We start from the raw sequence: 22,179 nt of genomic DNA, 5'->3' as shown, positions 1-22,179 counted from the left end.
GTGCTATTGAGATTAGCGGGTTAGTGTAATATTCAAGTTGCAAAATACGAATCTTTCAGTGGAACACAACGCTAAAATGAAATTATTTTCTACTCGAAAATCTAAAGACTTAAATATATATATATATATATATATATATATATATATATATATATATATATATATATATATATATATATATTTTTTCAAATATTTGTTCATCTTACTAAAGTTTTCAGTGAGCAATGCAAGGTGAGGGGTTTTCGTTGTGTACATTGTGACAAACCAGACTCCTTCACGTGGTGTACACTGTGACACTGCTACATATCACTGATAACAAACATTTCGAACAAAATGTTACATCAGGATCAGAGACAGGATATTCAACACATTTATCTGCAGATATGATATGATTAATCCAATATTTTACATAGTTTTCTTCAAATTTCTTCAGAAACTTGCAAAAATCAATTATGAATTTGCTCAAAAGATTTCCAAAATTTGAAGTAATTAAGTTTCTATCGGATAACTACGTGAAAAGTCCACAGTACAATCTCTCATAACAGGAATATCACAACAACGACATTTTCGTACTCTGCCGATTCATCTTAGGCAGGCAAGTGTAGAATGAACGTTTCACATAATACTTCACTCCAAGGGTTTTCAAAATTTTAGCCTAAGGGCCACACTGACTTCTCCACTAACAAGGGAAGAGAGGGAGATTATATATCGAAGTGAAAGATGGTTCATACACTAATCGAAAGCACTAAGGACACCTATTAAGAAACTGTAATATTTTTTTTTCGAATGCATATACTGCCGAATCACACGCAATACCCGCGGGGGCCTCTTTATGGGAGGCCGGTTTTTAGTTGCTCGCTTCTGCCTGGTGGGCCCAAAACTCTGGGCCGCACATTAATACGATTCACAGTGGCACGACTTACACGAAAATTACGCACTATACGTTCCTAAGAGTTGAGTTGATTTTAGTTTAGCGTCCCTTTCAGCAGCGAGGCTATGTGAGACGTGGACCTACTGATTAACGTGGAATCCGAACCACCTGAGCTCCCGCCGGGAATCGAACTATACATTCCTAAGATGCGACCTTAAAAGTCCGAAAGGGCCACAATGAACCCTTTCCAAAATCCCTTTGGTTTCTTCGGTATCAGACTATCCTCGACCACACTGCTCTACTATGTGAGTAACGAGATACTGTTGCTTGCCTCGTGACAATATTACGGTGATAGGTTGCGCATTTGCGGTACAGTTACATATTGACTTCGGCTTAATATAAATGAATCAACTTTCGTATACAGCACCATATTGTAACGAATAAAAGAACTAAGCATGTTCTGGAAAAGTTCTGCTGTGTGATCGCTTGTTTGGAAGATTCGAGTGTTTTCAATCGTTTTTTAATATGTTCTACGCACCGAGAACATATGGTATAACATATGGTATAAATATGGGAAACGAATGAGAGTTGGATAGTTCCACATTTTGAATTCGAAGCGACAAGTGCTATCGAAAAGTGAGATATAGAGCGACTAGTGTGTTTTGTGACTACAGTTTCTTAGTGAAAATACAGTGTTTAGTTGTGAGTAGATAAAACAGTGCATTCTATTTAGTCAGAACCTCGGCTTGTAATGATATTAATTAGCATTATCGTAATTTGAAATTACGTGCGGATTTGTATAAATATGGAAAAGAAACGAAAGATAGTTAGTGAATGCAGAACATTTAAAGAACAATAAGAATATCAATATTTCATGATCGAACCAAGTAATAAGAATAAGGTAATGTGTGTAATTTGCAATGAAACAATATCACTCCTCAAAGAATACAATATAAAACGTCATTATGAGACTAAACATTCTCAGAATTTCTCCGTATGTACAGGAAGCTTACGATTAGAACAAAATGAATCTTTGAAATCTCAGCAGTTGTTTAAGAAAGTCAATGTTGAACAAGAAGCAGCAACTCATGTTAGTTTTCGCGTGGTTCGTTCAATAGCGAAACATGGGAAACCATTTACTGACGACGAATTAATCAAGGATCGCATGATTGCAGCAGCACAAGAAACGTGTTCAGGAAAAGCTAACTTATTTGAAAACATCAGTTAGAAAACATTGTGGCTCGAAGAGTAGATGATATTGTAGAAAAATATATTAAATCAATTGTCTGACAAAAATACGAGTGGTTCTCTTTGGCCCTGGATGAGTCAACAGATGTTTCAGATATTGCTCTGATGTTACTTTTTATTCTAGGGATAGATAAAAATTATGAAGTATATGAGAAGCTTCTTGACATTCATACATTCACGGCACAACCACTGGGAAAGATATTTTTAGAGTTGAAAATGCTGTTCTGAAAAACAATCTTTAATGGAAAAAATTAAAGTGTACCACTACTGATGGTGGCAAAAAGCTGTGGCAAAAAACGTGGCGTTGCTCGCGTATCCAATACCGCAGAAAATGAAGGTGATTCGAAACCATTAATAGTACAATGCACCATCCATGAGCAGTCTTTGTGCGGAAAACGCTTGGATGTGTTACAAGTTTAAAGCCAGTCATGCCAGATGTTAATTATATCAGATCACAGGCTCTCAATTATCGTCGATTCCGCGAGTTTATTGAAGGGGCTGGAGAAAATTACTTACCATATTATACTGCAGTACGGTGGCTTAGCTGCAGAAAACCTCTAAGCTATATTCTGAGCTCCGAACAATTATCGAAATTTTCTTGAATGAAAAGAATTGTCTTCTGGCTGGGTTATAGAATGAATGGTTATAGAAGTAGCATTTTATACAGATGAATGACCTTAATTTAAAATTACAAAGACAAAACTAGTATCTGCCTGATTTATACATAAACATTAAGTTCTTTTGACAAATAATTGTTTTGCTTCAATCCCAACAGGAAGAAAAAAATGTTTCACGCATTTTAATAAAAGTCAAACATTCAGCAGCAAACTGAGACTCCATTTCCGGCAGATTCTGCAAATGAAGCTTTGGATGCTTTAAAAATAAATTTTCATTCTCATTTTTCAGATTTTGATGCAACTGCAAACCACATCAAGATTTTTCAACATTCTTTTAAATTGTCATAGAAGTCCTTGTCTCATAACTTTAAATGGAAATGATTGATTTGCAAACTTTAAATTCATCATTGCTGGAATTTTTTAGGAGTCTTCCACTCACACAGTTTGATCAGTTGCATAAATTCTCATGCCATTCTTTCCACTTTCGGAACTACTTATCTGTGTGAAAAAACTTTCTCCAAACTGAATATATATAATTTACAGATCCAAGTTAACTGTGATGAGCATTTGAAGTCACTGCTGATATTTTCCACTAGTACCCTTGATCCACAACTGCAAATAATTGTCAGTGGGAAGTTACAGCTACATAAATCTCATTAATTATAATTATAATGTTTAATTTCATTATGTGAATTATCTATGTACCGGGTATGTCATTTATTGTAAGTTTTTGGGATTAATCTCATATATTTAATTACAGTTAAAATGTTAAATTTCATTAGGTTTGTCAGTTATTGTATTTATTAATTGGTCGTATAAAAACAACTGATTATTATTTTGAATGATTTACTTAGTAAATGTTACAATTTAATGATCACAATAAACTGTGGCGAGTCATAGTTTGAGGACCGCTGACCTACTCTAAGCGGCTCAGTGTCTAAGAGAGATCACATGAGTTCTTTTATACGTTACGCGGCTGGAACTGGCGCCAACAAACTTCATTCGCAAATAGTTCACTGTAATCTGCTATACTGAGTTTACATAAAAAGACATTTTAAAATATTTGTTTACGTGGTACTGCTTTGGCAACTCCTGCAAAACTAAAGAGAAATGTTCCACACTTAAATCAAAGCTTGAATTGCTGGAGAAACAACAAAGAGAAGTCAACAGATCGAAATACACAGTATATATTCAATTATCCAGCAAAATCTTGTATTCGAAAATGGTAGAGTCCGTTGTTGCCAGTTAGGAGAGATCTTATGTAAGTTGGTTTCAAAGATGTTAAAAATTTTCAGTAATGTAGCTTTCCCCTGAATCAAATACGTACGTGACTCTTCTCTAATGGTTCTCCATTTCAAGAGAAGTATCCCTTATAAATCCATCAAAGGCTGCAGATGTATAATACATCGATCAAAGTCTAGGGTTACCATATGATAAACATTTTTAGATACCATTACAAAATTTGTATTATAAAGGTAACCAAGAAAGTTCTTCGCTTTTTTACCCACCACCTTCGAACATCAATATGTCACCTAAGACGTACCTGGAACATCAAAAATAGCCACCATCAGAATCGACGACCTTCTGCTAACGTTCTGGAAGGCCATGGATTCCATCGCGGTAGAATTTGGTCGGCCGGGAAGCGAAGAAGGTAACAAGTGAATTTTGCACCTCTACTAGGGATTTGAACTGCGTCCTCTAAGGTGATTGTCCAAGGAATGGACAAGGTGATCGGACGGTGCAATGTTCGGGGAGTATTGCGGATGCAATAGTGTTTCCCATCCAAGGCCTAGAATGGTGTCTCGGATCTTCCTAGCTACGTGAGGCTTAGCGTTGTCCTGTAACAGGAGGACTCCTTAGCGATTCAGAAGTGCTGCCTCCAGAGTTTTGAGTTTTTCTTGAACACTGCTCAACTGCTGACAGTACACAGTTGCATTGATGCACTGACCAACTGGTAGCAGTTCCCGATGCACGATGCCACGAGAGGTCCACCAAACACATAGGAGGACCTTCTTCTGGTGCAGTGCTGGTTTCGGCTGTTTTGGAACCGGTTCATGGGATGCTAACCAATGATGACGGCGCCGTGAAGCTTCGTACACGACACACTTCTCATCACATGTGAACACCCTGTCGAGAAATGGCTCCTCCCAAGACGAGACAGCAAAGAAACACAGGTGTCTGCTCGCGTTGCCTTCTGGCTCGGAGTCAAATCATGTCGGAACCAACGATTCAACTTGTAGTGCTTGTGCAAGTTGATGGAGTTGCTGCCGAATGGCTTCTCCATACTGCACTGTAGTCCCAGTTCCTCACATCGCCTGCCTGCCTGTGTGTTCGCCTTAACTGCTGCCTGCAGCTCTTCATTTTGTACATGTGTTGGTCTTCCGGCACATGGTGCGTCTTCGAATGTTTCGTCACCGTCCTCAAACTTGTTAAACGACCGCTGCACTGTCTATGTAGTCACGACACCTTCACCAAAGGTTTGGCATATCTTCCGCCCCGCTGCAGCGGCGTTTGACCCCAGTTTGAACTCGTACAGCATACACGCCCTTATGAAGATCAGTGGAAGTCCCATGTTCACTCTGTCCGAACGCAAGTTCACGCTGTAACTGAACTGCCATAACCAGCTAGTATGTTGGATATACCCACACCCAACTACGGACCTTCGCCTTATCTCCGGACCAATTGAACACACACCTCCACAAAAAGCGACAGAACTTTCTTGGTTACCTTTATTCTACAAAAAATCTGTTAATGCCATAGCAAGAAACAGTAATGCCACCATGCCCACTCCTCCAAATAACGCTCTTGGTGAGAAAATACGATGTATACAACTGAACTACTACAATATCGATTATGGAAATATTACGAATCTTAAGTTGGAGGAGCTGTCTGTAAACCCCCTCCCCCCCAAAAAAAAGTAAATTTTCTAAAAACCCGGACCATTTCTAGAGAACATGCTTACGTTAAAGAAGACGTTTGGTAACCCCAACGAAGTCGCTTAATGAGTTTTATTCGAAAGTCGAAGTAAGATGCATAAACAAAATCCGTAATAAAAAACGATAGCTAAATTAATGTTTAGCAACATGAAATATTTTTCTAAAGGTCACTCATTAAACAGAATCATATTCCTGACACCATTAATAGTATGATAATAAACTTATTCACGCAAGGCCATCCCGTGAGTAGCAATAACTGCTTCTTCCCATAGTATTTTCATTATATAATTTTAAAAACTATTTAACTAATAAGTGCAATTCTTATTAGTACAATTTCAAGATACAAATTGTGCTAAATTGCAGACCATGTCATGTTGATCACGAAGTATTTAACATTTAATATAGCATTTCTTTCAAACAAGTTATAATTTACGAAGAAAAAGAAAAAGAGCAAAAAGAAAATATATGGCAGAAAATATGACTTGTGTTCAGTAAATCGAATCATCATGAAAGGCGCTTTTTTGTTCACTACTCTGTTTTTACAACAATCACGTCACTTATTTTTCTTTTTACTTAAAAGTTCTTGTTTTAATGGTTTATGAATAACTGATTTAAAGTGAAAATAATACCTGAGTTTTTAAGAATTAAAATTGCATTAGTAGCATTACATTGTCTTTACAAAGTATGGGATTTATTTATGACACTAAGGAATTTTCCTTTTTCGGAATGCAAATATTATGAGCATGGCTTTTGAATAACAGACGAAAAAATGCATTAGGACTGGAATCCCTCCCCTAAAATCAATATAAAATCAATATTCTTATTTTGTCCGACTAAAAATGGAACATTCTTTAACTGTTCTTATTTTACATTATATCCTTGATCATAATAGCCGGCATCTGGATCTATCAGAAGCGATTCTCAACCTATCTTTTATGAAGGATCTGATATTGATACATCTACAAACTAGCGACTAGTATCACTGCCGGAACCCTCTTTTCCTTGTCTTTAAGCGCTCACCAACAATTATTTCTATATCTTTCCTAATCCCTTTCTCTTAACCTGAATCCATCGCTTGAAATTTTCAATTACCTTTCCACCTAACTTCAAATATTACTAACAAATCTAGATTTCGTGTCATGTTTTCTCTGAATTTTTAAAAAACAAATCTCACTATAATTTGGTATGTACGTTCCATGTTTCTATTCTAATTATTATGTTCTCGCTTATCCAATTATTTTTCCCGCGTTGTGACCTATCTGCGGCGTCCTCCCTAAAGATACCCCCCTGCCAAAGATACAAATGGGCGGAGATATTTTATTTTAACTCCAGGAAATCTTACCCACCAAACGACATTGTACATTGTTTCCTTTTTTCCTTCCCGACAAAGTGAGGAAAAATAGTATAGTAGTTTCCCATTGATCTCCACACTGCAGTAATCAACTGTTAGTCATTCTGCCTAACCTTTGATGTCAAGTTCTCGAATTAACTAACACGATTTCTCCAACCTGACCGCTGTAAAATCTAGTATTTTTTGTCTGGTTGTTCCGTTTAGACCAATTTCGCATTGGTGACCGTTCTGGTAGTAATCTATCACAGACGTAGATCTAAATTTCGTTATATCATGTAATCATCTCATTCGAAATATTACAGGTATCTACATAAAAGAGAAATAGTATCTTAGATAGGAATTCATGTAAAGAAGGAATGAATAATTTACTACTAATAATTCTATATCAATGCATTAGGGTTATTTACGGACTAAGGTGACCAAAAACTCAATGTCCGGACATTCAGGTGACATATTAAGAATCTTCGATATTCGTTTGGTTGAATATCTCAATTTAGTGTGATCGGAAACTTACTCGGTGTCGAACTTGGTTTTCCTGCACCGAGGGTTAGAATGTTCAACATTTAGCTTGAAGGAAATTCTTCCAACTTTCGTATTTTCTGAAAATTCATCTTTGAATGTTCTTTAAAAAAAAAAAAAATCATTTGATACATCGAAAATTACATGATGCAAGACAGAGTAATGAAATGGTGAAACGATTTATCGTGTTTTGACCTACATCAACAGGGACAAGCTTTAAAAATCAAATTGTTTTAAGACTGATTCTCTTCACTGCTGTAAATACTGTTAATAATCAATAATTTTGAAAGTAATTACTAATTATTTTTTAATAGGCGTTTACGGCAAGTGATCTCCCTCTGCGACACCTCGACTTCTCCGAGAACTCCCTTCGCCGCCTGACAGACCGGCTCCTGGCAGGGGTGGAAGATACACTGGAAGAATTACGACTGGCTAACAATCTTCTGGGAGACCACCTCAATCCAATTTTCTCCACTTCAGAATTCCATGGGCTGAAGCAACTAAAACGGATTGATCTCACAGGAAATACCATCAAGGGCATCGAGGAAGGCATCTTTAGAGGATGTTCTAATTTACAGGTATGTGATCACTAGAAATGTATCTTCATTACTTATTTTAAACGATGGGTAAACGTTTAGGAGTATGCAGTTTGTTATCATATTGCACATAAAGAATCATATGTGATTTATATCAAGAGAGAGAGAGAGAGAGAGAGAGAAAATCATGAAGATCTTGTAAAACATAATGTTATTTAATCATTATGAATCCTCAAATAGATACACGTATATTATCATGTAGAAGTTTGGGAACAATGGCAGAACTATTTTCTGATATTTTCCAGATTCTGGGCTGGGAAAAGGTGCCGGCGGAAAAAAAAAAGTATTAAGATCACTGGTTTCAATTTCATAAACTTTGTCACACGAGGAATTTTGAAATATGAAGTACATGCCGTGAAAATATTGAATCTGGTATCTTTGGCAAAGAATAACTACTTCAATGATGGTAACGATCTTCACAAGTTAAAAGGAATTCAAGGACGTTTGATAGAATTTCAGAAACTGTGCTGAGAATGGTGGCAAGCGTGTGGATTATGATTTGCATTAAGATAATGTGCTACTCATTACTTATATCCGCCTGTAAGCTTGGTTCTCAATTGCTTCACTAAGTTGTAGAAATTCTAATTTTCTTGAAACTGAAAATTACCAGTACTTTTTAACTACATCAATTTCTGTTCTCACTTAGAATACAGGAAAATAAGCCTTGTTTTTTTTTTCTTTTCAATATGGAAAAAGAAATACCATACCATGTCATGGTTAATTATGGTATGCGAAGAGCGAAGAATTAATATTCTGCTATACTTAATTATTACATTTATACATAGATGTAGCGTGTAGCTCGGTTCATGATTAACTCTGAATATTGAATCTTCACTACCACATGCCTTCAATTTCTACGAACTATTCTACTGTCTAAGCGCAAGTGTGAACTTTCGTTAAGCAGTTTGAATGGACCGACACTATGCGACCAATCTTTTTCGGGGTAGTATGCTTCCTCCCGGTTCATTTCAGGATGTTTGTCTACTACTTCATTGGAGTCTTCTTTCATTAGAAAAATATTTAGGTAGAGCGTCTAAAACAAACAAAAACTGCATGTCTACTACAATATTCACTGCAAGAGTTTGTCTTTTCCTATTAGTTGTTTGTCTGTAAACATAAAATTTTAAGACATAAGTTATCACCTGTACATCGAGTATAGATTCAATCATGATTCTTCTAAGCAGTTTTCGTGAAGGAAAATTTGGCGTGTCTGGCGTGCCTTACATACTGCATGCAAAACCAAACCTTTTCTTCTCACACAAAAACGGTGATAATTTTTTTAACAACTTCCTTGTTGTTTGTCCAGTGACCTAGTGCCTGGAATCCTTCATTGCCGTCACTGACCTTTTCATCATTCTCTGTGAAATGAAGCGACTGTCTTCCCTAAGTGACGATGACAAAAGAGTATTTTCATTATGAATGTGTGCGAACTCTCTGACAAACCTTTGTTAATCAAACGACAAAGAGGCTCTTTTTTCCTTTTCTCTCAGCACCGTTACGTACTTGTTATGACTTCCACACTTTCAATGCTTTCGATCTTTCCAACAATTTCAGTGGAGGCTACTGTTTAAATATGAATGTCACGAGAAAGACTATGCGAACTCTTGACGCACCCACTACTATTAACGTAAGCTTTATTCAGGTATGTGCATTACCACTTCCTTCACTAGTTTGCCTACATTTGCTGAAGGACTGCTTAAGAATGGAATCTACATTCTGTATCCAATGTATACAGTTACATTAAAATTTCCAAACCAGAAACACAGCATCGCTTCTGAAAATGTTTTCTCATAAAATAATACTTTAGTTAGAAGCTATGACTGATCTTACAATAATCGTCGTATATCCATGATCTAGAAAAATTATTTTTGACTTTCTAGAAACGAAAGTTTAAAAGAACATAAATAATTAATACATAGAGTAAAAATTCAATAAAAATTAACCCTTACACATAATTTTGAACTTAACTATTTTTCGTTATTTTGACCTTGATCAAATTCACAGGAGGTCGACTGTTTAATGCTAGGGTAGTTTTTTTTTTTTTTATTTTCCTAATAAATACTTGTATTTCTTTTTCGTCATCGATATAAAGTTAGGGGAAGATTAGAAAATATTAATACTAAGTCAATAGCTACACACCACATGAAAAGCTCTGGCTAACCATAGACTTAGATTAGGTGATGTATGGTCAGCATGTTAGTTTCTATTGCTATTTATTTCCGACGTAAAGAAACCGTGGTCACAAATCGTAATTCCTAATGGATTTAAAATAACATTTTGATGATGAGTTAATACAAAAATAGCCTTTTGAGATTCGAACCCACACTTACGAGCTCTAAAGTAAGCTTTCTTGTGTTCTCATGTTTTAAGTGATAGCTCATAGGTTGGACACCGCATTAAACTGTAGGTTCACGCCTCATATAGTCTTAAAGATAAAAGCTAAAACGGGGCAAACAGCAAACGAGAAGAAAATAATACAAAAAAAAAAAAAAAAAAACTCATTTTGGTCCCTAAGCGCGAAACAAAGCAGTTCTACGTTTGATGACATACCACCAACGATAATCTCGAAGAGGAAGTATGGAAAATTACAGGTAGCACAAGATTGAAAAACAAGATTATTAAAATATTTTTTAAAAAGGAAGCAAATGTCTTAATCCTTTAGAAGCTAAAATTAATTCAAAATGTATTAGATGTATTCAATTAAAACACAGTACAACAGAAATATGTGCAAATGAAATATCATATAAGATGGAGCATGGCAGGTTATATGAATACTTTTAGAAATTGCGAGAAAAGCGCGTGTTGAAAAAGTGAATTTTATATATCAAGTCATATTGGCTTAATTTTGCTACCTGACTTGAATCTCGGAAATTATTTTGGTCCTCTTTCATCACACGCACCACCATTTTGTTTTACGCTTAAGAGCACAAGTGCTTCTCTATTATTTTGCATAACATGTAAAAAGCCTGTCTGTATTCATCTTGCTATTATCAAGCATAGTTTGACCTTGTACCTTGTACTATACCTTACAAAATACAAAATTACATAGTGTCCGCATACTACGTTAAGAAGTGTTCATGCGGTTCTCTCTTTTAAACATGGTTTTATACATTTCATCCTATTGTCATTTTTATTCAAGGTAGATTCCTATGCCCATCAACAAAGATTGAATTCGGCATATGTTCGGAGATTAAATGCATATGGGATGTTGCAGTCCTTGTTTTAAGAAGCGAATATTGATTTGTCCAAAGCACAGCAATTTATCTTTCATTATTTATATTTCTACAGCATAGTAGTTTTCATTCTACTAGCAGCAAAATTGCAAGAATAGGACATTTAAACTTTTCAATGAGAAACTATAAAATAAATTTTTTAACCTGATGATGAGGCATTTCACTACAGTTGCTATAGTCAGATTTTATCAAATGGTGTAAGATTACTGTTCTTTTATGTACTGCCGTCTTACCATGAAGCAAACCTAGTAGTATTAACAATTTCGACATAATTAATTGTAGTCATGTCTAAAAACAATGTATAAGAGAAAGAGTTAAGAAAGGTTTATTTTTCCTTCGATTGTGATTTTTTTTTTTTAAATGATACTTATTAATTCATGAAGGGAGAAGGAAAAGTTAATTCTTCTTTGATTTTATTGCTTACTTTTCTTTTTTTTTCCTCTCCTTATAAAACAAATTTTAAATCACGCTTTCCCAACCAATGTATCGCGCAGCCATATAGGGTGGTGTGTCTCTCGAAACTTGAGAACTTAAAAATAGTTAAATTCTAAAAAAAATAATAGGGCTACATATATTACCGGGCATCAAAGGAGATATTGCTGGCTCTTATCTGTATCTTTTTTCGGACGTCGCTTGACCTGTAGCTTGTATTCATGTAGAAAAATGTGCACATTTGCGTATCAATCCATTTACATTTGAAATCTGATATTTAGAAAAACATAATTTTATACTATTTTCATTAACATTATTATCCTAATAATAAACGGCAAACATCTTAGTCTGTGTGTCACACTAATCGTAATAATAAGCAATCTCGCGTCGATACCTGTGCTATTGCTTGCCTGCCTCACGCTAATAGATGTCGCTGTCGCTACTAGCGCTAATGGATGTTAAACTGTGTACGCAATTTGCTGATTTGAAACTAGGTCTACTAGGTATTGTTAATAAAAAATATTGAAGAAGTGTGTCCAGATGTTATGGACATTCAGTGTCATCAGTGAAAAATAAAAAGTTCACAACTCATGTTATAAATAGAGTCCAAATGTTTTGCAATTTCAAGAGGAGATTTATTATTATTATTATTATTATTATTATTATTATTATTATTATTATTATTATTATTATTATTAACCAGAAAACTATTTTGTTCTTACTCAATTTGGAAAAGGAGATGTGATTGACTTTGGTTTCCCAGAACGGTCCTATCGAAGCAAAATGCTATCCTGACATTTAGGACAAAATTTATAGTGCATATTTTCGTTATATAACTTCCCCTTTCGACTCCTTACCTATGAGCTACCAACTTGCCCTAATGTTATATAGATATTTAATGTAAGCACTATAGCCCAACTGCGCATATATTTAAACTATAAATAGGCTAGTTTTTAATCTGCACACCTTTTCCAACAGCTTTTACCTACTTTCAGTTTCATATTACCCTCCTTCAAACGAACTATCCGATAGCTTTTAGCATCACTATGATGAGCAGCAATAACGCATGTCCTCCTTTGTTAAAATGCTGAAGGGAAAGCAAAAAAGTGAAAGTTCTCGCAAAAAAAAAAAAAAAAAAAAAAATGAAAATGAAAAAAAGGATTATGTAATGTGTTACTACCTACTATTGTAAAATGCAAAATATTCAAACACTAACTTCTTAGTAATTCGGGCAAGAATTTCAATACAGAATTATGCAAAAAGTCCATTTTCTTGCTGGATTATTTTCTTTAACTAGTAGATGTTAAGTTTCTTTGAGTTTATAATGATAAGTTTCATGTATTAGTCGACTTCGCTTCACTACCTAATATATCTTTACGAAATTATCCTACTGCGGTTATTCCTAAATAGGTATTCCTATATTTTGACATTTCCAATACTGAACAGAAAATGTCCGTAATGTTTATGAACGAAAATATTTTCAGATGTTTTTAAACCTTCAGCATGGCATATAAACATAGCCGACTGTTCCGTTGAGGTCGTGTGTGTGGTGTAGTGTAGGTCAATAAAAGCTTGATCCATGACCCACTCTGACCCACTTTGGCAGTAATGGACACTTACTGTCTTTTCGGGTGCAGAACAACACACATTCAATACTACATAGGACCCCCCAAGAAATACTTCGGACCCCTCCTAACAAAAATTTCTGGGTGCGAGACTGCCATTCACTATGACCCACCATTCATCATGACCCAATGTGACCTACCACCGTCGTCAGTCTGCCACTCTAATCCACTATTCACGCCCTCCTCCCGACAATAATTAAACAGTTTACACCTGTGATAATGCAGGCATGTTAATTTATCACGCCATCAAAGTTTACGTCGTGAAAGACAAAAATATCTAAAGCTTGTTTATCGTACTGTGAATCTCCACGGTCAATAGCTGAAACACCTCTTCGTTGTAATACTAGTTGATCTAATCTTCACAATATAAACAGCACGAAGTGTTTGTCGTGCTCCACATTACGACGAATTTGAATTAAGGTTTATTTCCTTTTTACATTTACAGATCCTTTCCAGTGGAAAATAAGGTGAAATTTGGAAGTCTCAAAATAACGTAAAATTAGTACGCAAAGGAAAAGATATGGTAAACAAAAATTCAGGTTCAAACTGTGCATTCTTAACAGTAGGTTTTTTCAACTCATTAAGTAATAAGGAATTTTAATTTAATATGTTTCTCTTCAATTTTATCCTCCGCCTTTTTCCTATTTTTTTAATTTCTACTTTCATTCTCTACAGTTTGTACTATCTTTTGTACATACTATAAAGATAAAACTTAAATTTGATACTTATAGTGTGCCAATTTTAAATATCGACTACATTAATATTTGGAAAGCCCATTTCCGCTAAGACAATCTGTTATATGGAGAAAATAGCCACTGAACTGAGATGAATCTTACTGAAGTTTAGGATTAATTACAAAATTTAACAAATTACAAAACTGTCATACTTTAACTCAAAACTTTGAAGGATATACTATTTATCCAATATTTGTTTGTGAAATATCAAAGAAAGAAAGCCATATTAGTTTCAGAAAGAGAACATCAGCATGCAGAGACGTCAAATAACAAATAGTGGTTTTATCTAAAAATCCTGGATCCGCCACTGTTACTATGTAATCTAACATTTTGAATTATTACTTTTGAATAATATACTGAGCCAAATCTTACTTGACCCGCTACTAAATATTTGTATAAGAACGTTGTTTGTATACATATAAAGACAAGCTACTAGCATATATAAATACAAGCTGTACCAGTTACAACAACAGAAAGCAATCGATATGAAAAGAGAAACATGTTTAATTGTATTTCGACGTACATGAGAATGTAAAAACAGTATTCTCAGCTTTTCTACTTTAAAAGCTCCATTAAAAAAGAATATGTTCAAACCATCTGTAACTTTTATACTAATACACAGCTAGCACAAATGCCTGATTTTAGTACTTTTGAGACCAATGCATTTCAACTATGTCGACACAGAGACGTGTTCGAACTTACATGTTATTTTGCCCGTTTCAGAAAAGTGCCTCTCCTATCCTGGACACTAATAATGGTCGTTTTCGATTATTTTTACATGTTATTACCCTTCACCCCCATGATGCTAGGAAATAAATTATAACTTAAACGACATCGAGAATGTACTATTCATCTAAGCGACCCCGAAAACTATATCAGTCATTTTCGATTATTTTTACATGTCACCCCTTCTCATTCAACCATTCCCTTTCTTACCCTCATGCCGATAATGTGAAAGAAAGCCTTAGGCCATGGCCCAGTCGTGTACAAAAAAAGAAAAATCAAATTTGGTGCAGCGATCTAGAAGTTAGCTGTCGAACAATCTTACATTTCATTTTTATTTATATAGAGAATGCCGCTCCCCCCCCCCTTAAAACGAAAATTTAAAAAAAAAACTAGGCTATGTGTATCCTTATTTTTAATGTGGAGTTTGTATACCGAGTTTCATCTTCCTAACTTGACCAATAATCGAAAAATTGCATCGCAAAATCCGATGCATCTATGATAGTTTATGGTAATCTATTCCCACTATCTTGATATGTATCTCTATATGATAGTGCTTCTTCTATTGTATATCATTTGAATATTTATTAGTTTTCGAATAGTTATTTTGTTCTAATATGAGACTTTCAACAGCGTTATTACACGCACGTCCTTTACATAGTATTCTTGCTCAGGATGATTCTCACTGTAAGCGCTGTTTTTGTTTACTTGATTTGCTTAAACTATTATTTCTCGAAAGTAATACAATATAACTGAAGTCACTCTCTTGAAATCTTCACAGCAAATTTGCAATTGACCAGTAGTAACTGGAGCTCTGAAAGCTTACTCAGGGATTAGACATTATTATTTACACTGTATAATCTACACAGAAATATTTCTTTAAAATTATGAGCGCAGAATGACAAGAAATGAGAATGGTTACCCTATCACGTAACTAACATTTTTAACGTCCTTTTAACCAGTATTTCATTTGTATTTTCGGTTTAAAGCTGTGAAGTATTAGTAAAACAACGTTAACTGAATCAAACATCTCACTTACTGATTTCTTTTTAAAGCGACACGAATATTTTAAGTAACACGTAAGACTTATGTGTAAGCGAGTTCGTAAAATGAAAATTCATTCTACAAATATCTAGAGATATAAACATAAGCGTGTCATGCTGCAGACATTCATTCATATGTAAATTCGTGTTATGCATCATAATTAATGTGTATATGGTGTGCACAATTAAAGCGTGTAAATTGGCACACATATACATTATACATATAGGTGTGTGTGTTTATGTGTCTCGGAAACATTATTCCAAGCTAGCTTACGACCGGTGGTGCACTATTGACTCAGTGGCCCTTTCTATTTTATTTTTCTGTGAGCGTCTCCTACGAGGGTTTTCGTATGGGAATTTCTTTCAAGGGTGCGAGCGCGTACAGAGCATACCACAATGGCCTATTGCACTCTGGAATGATTCAAAGCACGTCTTGGCTAACAGTACTTCAGATGTCGGGTTCCCGTTGCTCACCTTCTATTCAATACTTAAAACACTCCGTTATTACGAAACGTGTAAGTTTATCTTCAGAAATTCATCTGGGCCATTATGGCGTTTTAAAAATATTGCCTAACTTTAGTCTGGATCAGAATGGCTATTAGATTGTTACGAGTTCTACACTGATGGAGGTAGGTATCAGATTTTAAAACAAGTATATGTATTGCCAATGTATTTCCAACACAAGTGGATTCAGTAACACACAACAGTGTAGGTTAATTAAAATCTAATAAATCTTTTCAGCATCACGATGTATGAGATGTAGAGACCTACAGCTTACCACTTTTACTTCGACTAGAGTGTAACTCAAGCCTTCCGCACCGAACACGAACGCTAATAATTTTGCCAAATGAAATACTGACACTAAAGCCTACTTGATATAACTGAAGAGAATATAAGTCCTCAAAAAACATCGTAACAACTTAAAATATTTCGAAAATCACGAATTATATCATGTGGTGACTGCTACCACTATTTGAAATGATTTTTTTTAACGGTGATGCCCTTTAGATTAAACAAGATAAATGATTAATGAAAGTGAATGATTGTGAAATTAATTTTTTATACTCTCGCGCTGGAAATTGAGCCCGGGACCACGAGCACCAAAGGCGCATACACTAGGCACTAGATCATCGGGAAGGGCTGTCTGTCACTGTTTCCTACCACAGGCTCATCACAGGACAGGACACACACGGAGAGGACCTAAATACAGGGTGAGGAATGAAAATGACCATGGTAAATTTAAACGAATTCGAATTGTCAAAAATTAAAATTTCAAATGTTCTGGCACTAACTACAATGCTGACTTCTTTTTTCAGTGTCTATATTTCGAAAAATACACTTCTAGTTTTACGTTCCACGTCTATGACCTTTAAGCTAAATGACACGGATGATTAATCAAGATAAATTAAAATGATAAAAATGGTGGAATAAGCATGTGGGTAGAAATGGGAAAACCAACGGACACTTGGTCTGAGATTGAACCAGGGATCCCAGAACCAGAAACGAGAGTTCTACAATTAAGCCACAGTGTCGGCTCTAAAATCATTAACTGTAGTTTCCATTATTCTTATCCGCCTCCGTTTTTAACTTTTTGTGTTGCACTTTGCAGTATCCATATGCCTTGAGTTGGCTATCGATTATCTAGGATCTCATACAAACTTTATTCTCAATTGATTTAAAGTCCACGCAAAACATTGTGAAATTCGAATAACGTGCATGATAAAATATCTGTTAAGTATTTATTTATTTATTTCAACACAACCGGGCATGATGTTCAATTACCGTGTTGGACATGAACTATAATTATTATTATTATTATAAAGTAATCTACTACAATTTTTGTATACTTACTTTTACATATACTGTTTTAGTTTACCGATCTAGTACATTCATCATATTACACACCATTCTCCGAAAAAACATTTTTACTCACTCCGAATATATCAATACCTAAATCTACTGATTAGTCTTGCTTAATTTCTTCTGATAGAAAAGGAACCTCATGCCTAAGCGCGTACGCGTCTTTGGCGTTGGAGATTCGGGTTCGGTTCCCGGCGGGAGCTCACGTGGTTTGGATCCCACGCTAAGCTGTAGGTCCATGTTTCATATAGCCTCGCTCTGAAAGGGACGCTAAACTCAAATCATATCAAAATTAATTTTGATGCAATTTTATATGAAAACTATACTTTATCTTGGATCTTGAAGAAGCTACGAGTCCATTTCTTCATGCCAAAGAACCATAACATATCTACTATTGTTATAAAGTCTTCAGCATTATCGGAAGAGAGATTTATAAAGGTTGCCGCTGGCTATAATGAAATTTCTACGCCTTTCAAAGTGTTGCAAATTAACAACTCTTATCACCGTTTTTCCACTGTTATCACGCACAACTTCTTCGATTCATCTTCCAAGAATTCTTTGCAGCTCAGCTAACCATCTGGCCGTTTGAAAAAGCCTATCCCACAAAGGTTCCGTTGCTTTTGGGACTTTACCGTTCCACAGATAGAAGTTCTTGTTCTTTCAATGAATGTTCTCTTATTCTGACTTTGTGCCAGAGCAATTTTCGTAAATTGGTCTACCCGAAATGTCAGTGTCCGTGAATACCGTTCATTTTGTTGTTCTCTTGGCGCACCAAAGTAAACATTCTTCTTTGTCACTGAAGACAATGTTCAATGACGGAAGTGCAAACGAAATTACAAATGAGTTTCAGTGACCGACCAGCTGCATTTTTCTTTCTTTCTTTCTTCTTTTAATGCCAGACAGAGAAGGTCATTCAGCAACAATGTAAGGATGATGAAGCATACACAGATGCAAGAACAATGGTTAACTAGTGACAACGAAGATGTACTGACCAGTGAGTGTAATATCGTCTTAGGGTGGTCCTTAGGTATATGGGAAAAAATAAATTTTCGATTTTCTTCTGACGCACCCCCTCTTTATTTTCCTTTGGTAATAAAAACATCATACACAAAATTTCACAAAAATCCATCGACGTTAACCCGTGCCGCAAAGCTCCTGATTTCTGCGGATAAACAATCTATTTGAATTTCAATGGCACTCGATTTACTATTTGTCAATAAACGTATAATAATTATTATAAATATAAATAGAACAATATAAAGTTTTCCTCCGTAATTCAGAATTGACTAGTGTTCAAGTACAGTCGATTGCTTATCAGGTAACAAGCTACCAGCATCATAATCATCGTCCGTACATATAGTACTTACAGTAATACGTAGTGTTATGGACCACTGTTTAAAGCTATTTGGATCTGTTTTTCATGCCAATTGCTTCATTAATAAAATATACATTACTTAGAAATCAATCAGATAGTACATACAAATAAAAATAATAGTGGCTGATATTCAAAAAATTGACAAAAATATATATTAGAAATGTAGATCGACTTAACGATAACTTTTACTTTTTACACAAGGTAGCTTTTCCACATTTTGAAACAAGTTTTTATAGTCTTTCATCGCTTGCAAAAGGAATTGCTCGTGTTCTTCATTTTTTAGTTAGAACTGCAATGTAATCTTTCATTAACTTTACGCTCTTTCCGGTGCGTTGTTTGCAACATGCAGCTTATCAACTACCTTTTTTCCGAAAGGAATTCATCATTTGTCGACCAGTAAACCGGATCAAGGTCCAAAATCCTGTAGAAATCCGACAACTTTCGAAAAACTTCGTGTTTCCTGTCACAAATTCAGCAATTTCTTTTCCTTCAATACCACCTATTTCACTAGCGTGCAGTTCAAATCGCTTCACTTCGAATCGAGACATCACTCAAGGTGGAGGGTTATTAACTTTGCGGGGCAGGGGGATTTCCCCTGGCTATGACCTGAAATCATTACTGAGTTAAGACCAGATTTTTCAGGAAAAAAAAGAAATATTTGTTTTTAGCGATATATGTATTCATATATGGTTTCAAGTTGTAAAACAGGCAAGAAAAACGTAAACCGAGTAAATTAAAGTTCAAAACTTAAACACCATCTTCCTTTCGGAAGTTTTTGTTATTTCCACACACTATATTGCACATGTAAACGGCACTACAGACACTCGGATTTAGGTCATTACATGTTCAATATGTCTGCCACCTCTGGCGATGATGTGGCGCAGACGAACAGCACAATTCTGCATGACCCGCTAAAGTGTCGGAACAGCGATGCTGTCGATGATCTGAATGACAGTTTTTAGCTCGGCAATAGTTTTGGGGTTATTGCTGTACACCTTGTTCTTAACACAGCCCCACAAAAATGAGTCACATGGGGTCAGATCCGGGGAATATGGCGGCCAAGCGAGCCCCCTTTCAGTGGCCTCTGGGTATCCCAGAGGCAGAATGCGGTCCCCAAAATACTCCTTCAGGACGTCAAACACTCTCATGGTCCAATGGTCGAGCTCCGTCTTACATGAAGCACATTTCGTCGAAATCAGGGTCACTTTCGATCATGGGTATGAAATTTTCCAAAACTGTCACGTATCGTGCAGTAGTCACCGTGCCGTCAAGGAATATCGCACCGATTATTCCATGGCTGGATATTCCGTTACCCGTTTAGGGTGGAGAGACTTCTCCATTGCGAAATACGGATTTTCAGTCCCCGAAATGGCCGACATCATTGGCAAATGGCAGACAACAAGTTGCGTGCGCATGCGCATACAAATTCCCATCATGCCCTGTAGTCAGCCACGCAGTTGGGACGTCATCATGCGAACCGTTTAAAAATTATGATGGTTTTATTTCATTTAGTTCAGTAATTGTCCCCCTGAAGGATTATACGAGGCATAAGCGTATATTGTTAATCTTTTACAAGCCTTTCTTGTAAACTAATAAAATATACTACGTACACATACAAATAAATAACTTTCAAAACAAGATATCTGTTTGGTTGAACATGATTAGACTTATCTCCAATTTTATATTGCGACATTCACGCCTGCTACATGAATATTTATTTACAAAAAGTATTTGTGCTTCTAATCCAGAGTAGTGATACAAATAGTACGAGAGGAACTAGGAAAGTTTTGCGATACAGCTAAACTGGACACTGCACGAATAAATTTTGCTTCAAGAGAAGCACCTCTCCTTTGTAAGTGAACTCGCTCAGTCTCGTGACTATCATGCCGTATGACGTAGTGAGTGTTCTTGACAAATGGTGGAGTTGCCATCATTTGCACCGCAGCTATGGAGTTGGAAAGAAGGGATTTGCGAGCCATGATTCTGTTCGTCTTTAAATGTTTAAATGAATCGGGGTCGCTGGAAAGGTACACACGAGTCTTTGGGAAAAGTGCACCATCGCGTGCAACAGTGTTTTGTTGGTTTTCAGAATTTAAACGGGGCCGGGCCTCATTAAAAGACGAGGGGCGCAGTGGAAGGTCATCAATAGCAGTGAAAAAAGGAAAACATTCATGCCATGGAGCAGATTATTAGAAACGATCAGCGATGACATACAGTGGCATTGAGTGTTTCAACCATCCTACAAAAACACTTGCGTCTGAGAAAGGTTTCATCTTGGTGGGTGCTATACGATCGAAAATCAAAAGCACACAAGAGGGGAATTGTGTTAAAACATTGCTTCAGAAATTTCAAAGTGGTGACTCTAGGAGGGTTTAAGACATTGTGACGGGTGACGAAAACTGAATTTACCAGTTTAACCCAGAGACAAAGCGCCAGTCATTTGTTTGGTTGTTTCCTGGTGAAACACTACCAATGAAATCCAAAAGGCTACAAACTGTTACTAACTGTTGGGAAATAAATAATGACCACATTCTTTTTAAAAAATGAACATGACGCTACGGTTACTCTGGAAGATCAACGCGATAATGTCAAGTGTTACACAAGCGTTTGTCTACCTAAAGTGTTCAACAGAATTAGAGAGAAGGGACCAAAGGCTAGTTTGCGAGGAATCCTGCTGCATCATGGCAATGCTTCAGTCCATACTGCCAACTAAACAATTGAATTCATTGACTATAGGCTACTCCTGTTAAAACTTTTATCTCGTCTCCCCTACAGGCCCGATCTTGCACCGTGTAACTTATTTCTGTCTCCTGTGTTGAAGGAGAAGCTTCATAGTTATCGGGTTTCCATCCCTGAAGATGCTGTAAATGCCTACAAAGAATAGTTGGGTGCAGTGCTTAAAACTTGGCGACACCAGTGCTTCCAAGGTTGGTTAAGGTGGATTAGACATTGTGTGGAATGTCGGAGAGAATATTTCGATTAGTTACGTAAAGATATGTGTACCCAGAGGACTTCA

At 36.0% G+C, this 22,179-nt stretch overlaps 2 protein-coding genes across 4 annotated transcripts in view; one reads left to right on the top strand and one right to left on the bottom strand.

Annotated features, from left to right (window-relative positions):
- LOC145678572 (telomerase protein component 1-like) overlaps positions 1 to 22,179 on the bottom strand; it is a 556,234-nt gene that overhangs the window by 413,827 nt on the left and 120,228 nt on the right. The window lies entirely within an intron of this gene.
- Positions 1 to 22,179, top strand: part of LOC145678573 (uncharacterized) — a 124,895-nt gene that overhangs the window by 82,173 nt on the left and 20,543 nt on the right. Inside the window, exon 3 of the mRNA XM_081748881.1 lies at positions 7,857 to 8,120. Within this exon, the coding sequence (XP_081605007.1) occupies positions 7,857 to 8,120 (264 nt within the window). The remainder of the gene's footprint in view (positions 1 to 7,856; positions 8,121 to 22,179) is intronic.

The sequence above is a fragment of the Thermobia domestica genome, chromosome 2 (genome assembly GCF_964235325.1).
Source record: "Thermobia domestica chromosome 2, izTheDome1.hap1.1, whole genome shotgun sequence".
Lineage (NCBI taxonomy): Eukaryota > Metazoa > Arthropoda > Insecta > Zygentoma > Lepismatidae > Thermobia > Thermobia domestica.
This window is presented reverse-complemented; position numbering and strand designations above follow the sequence as displayed.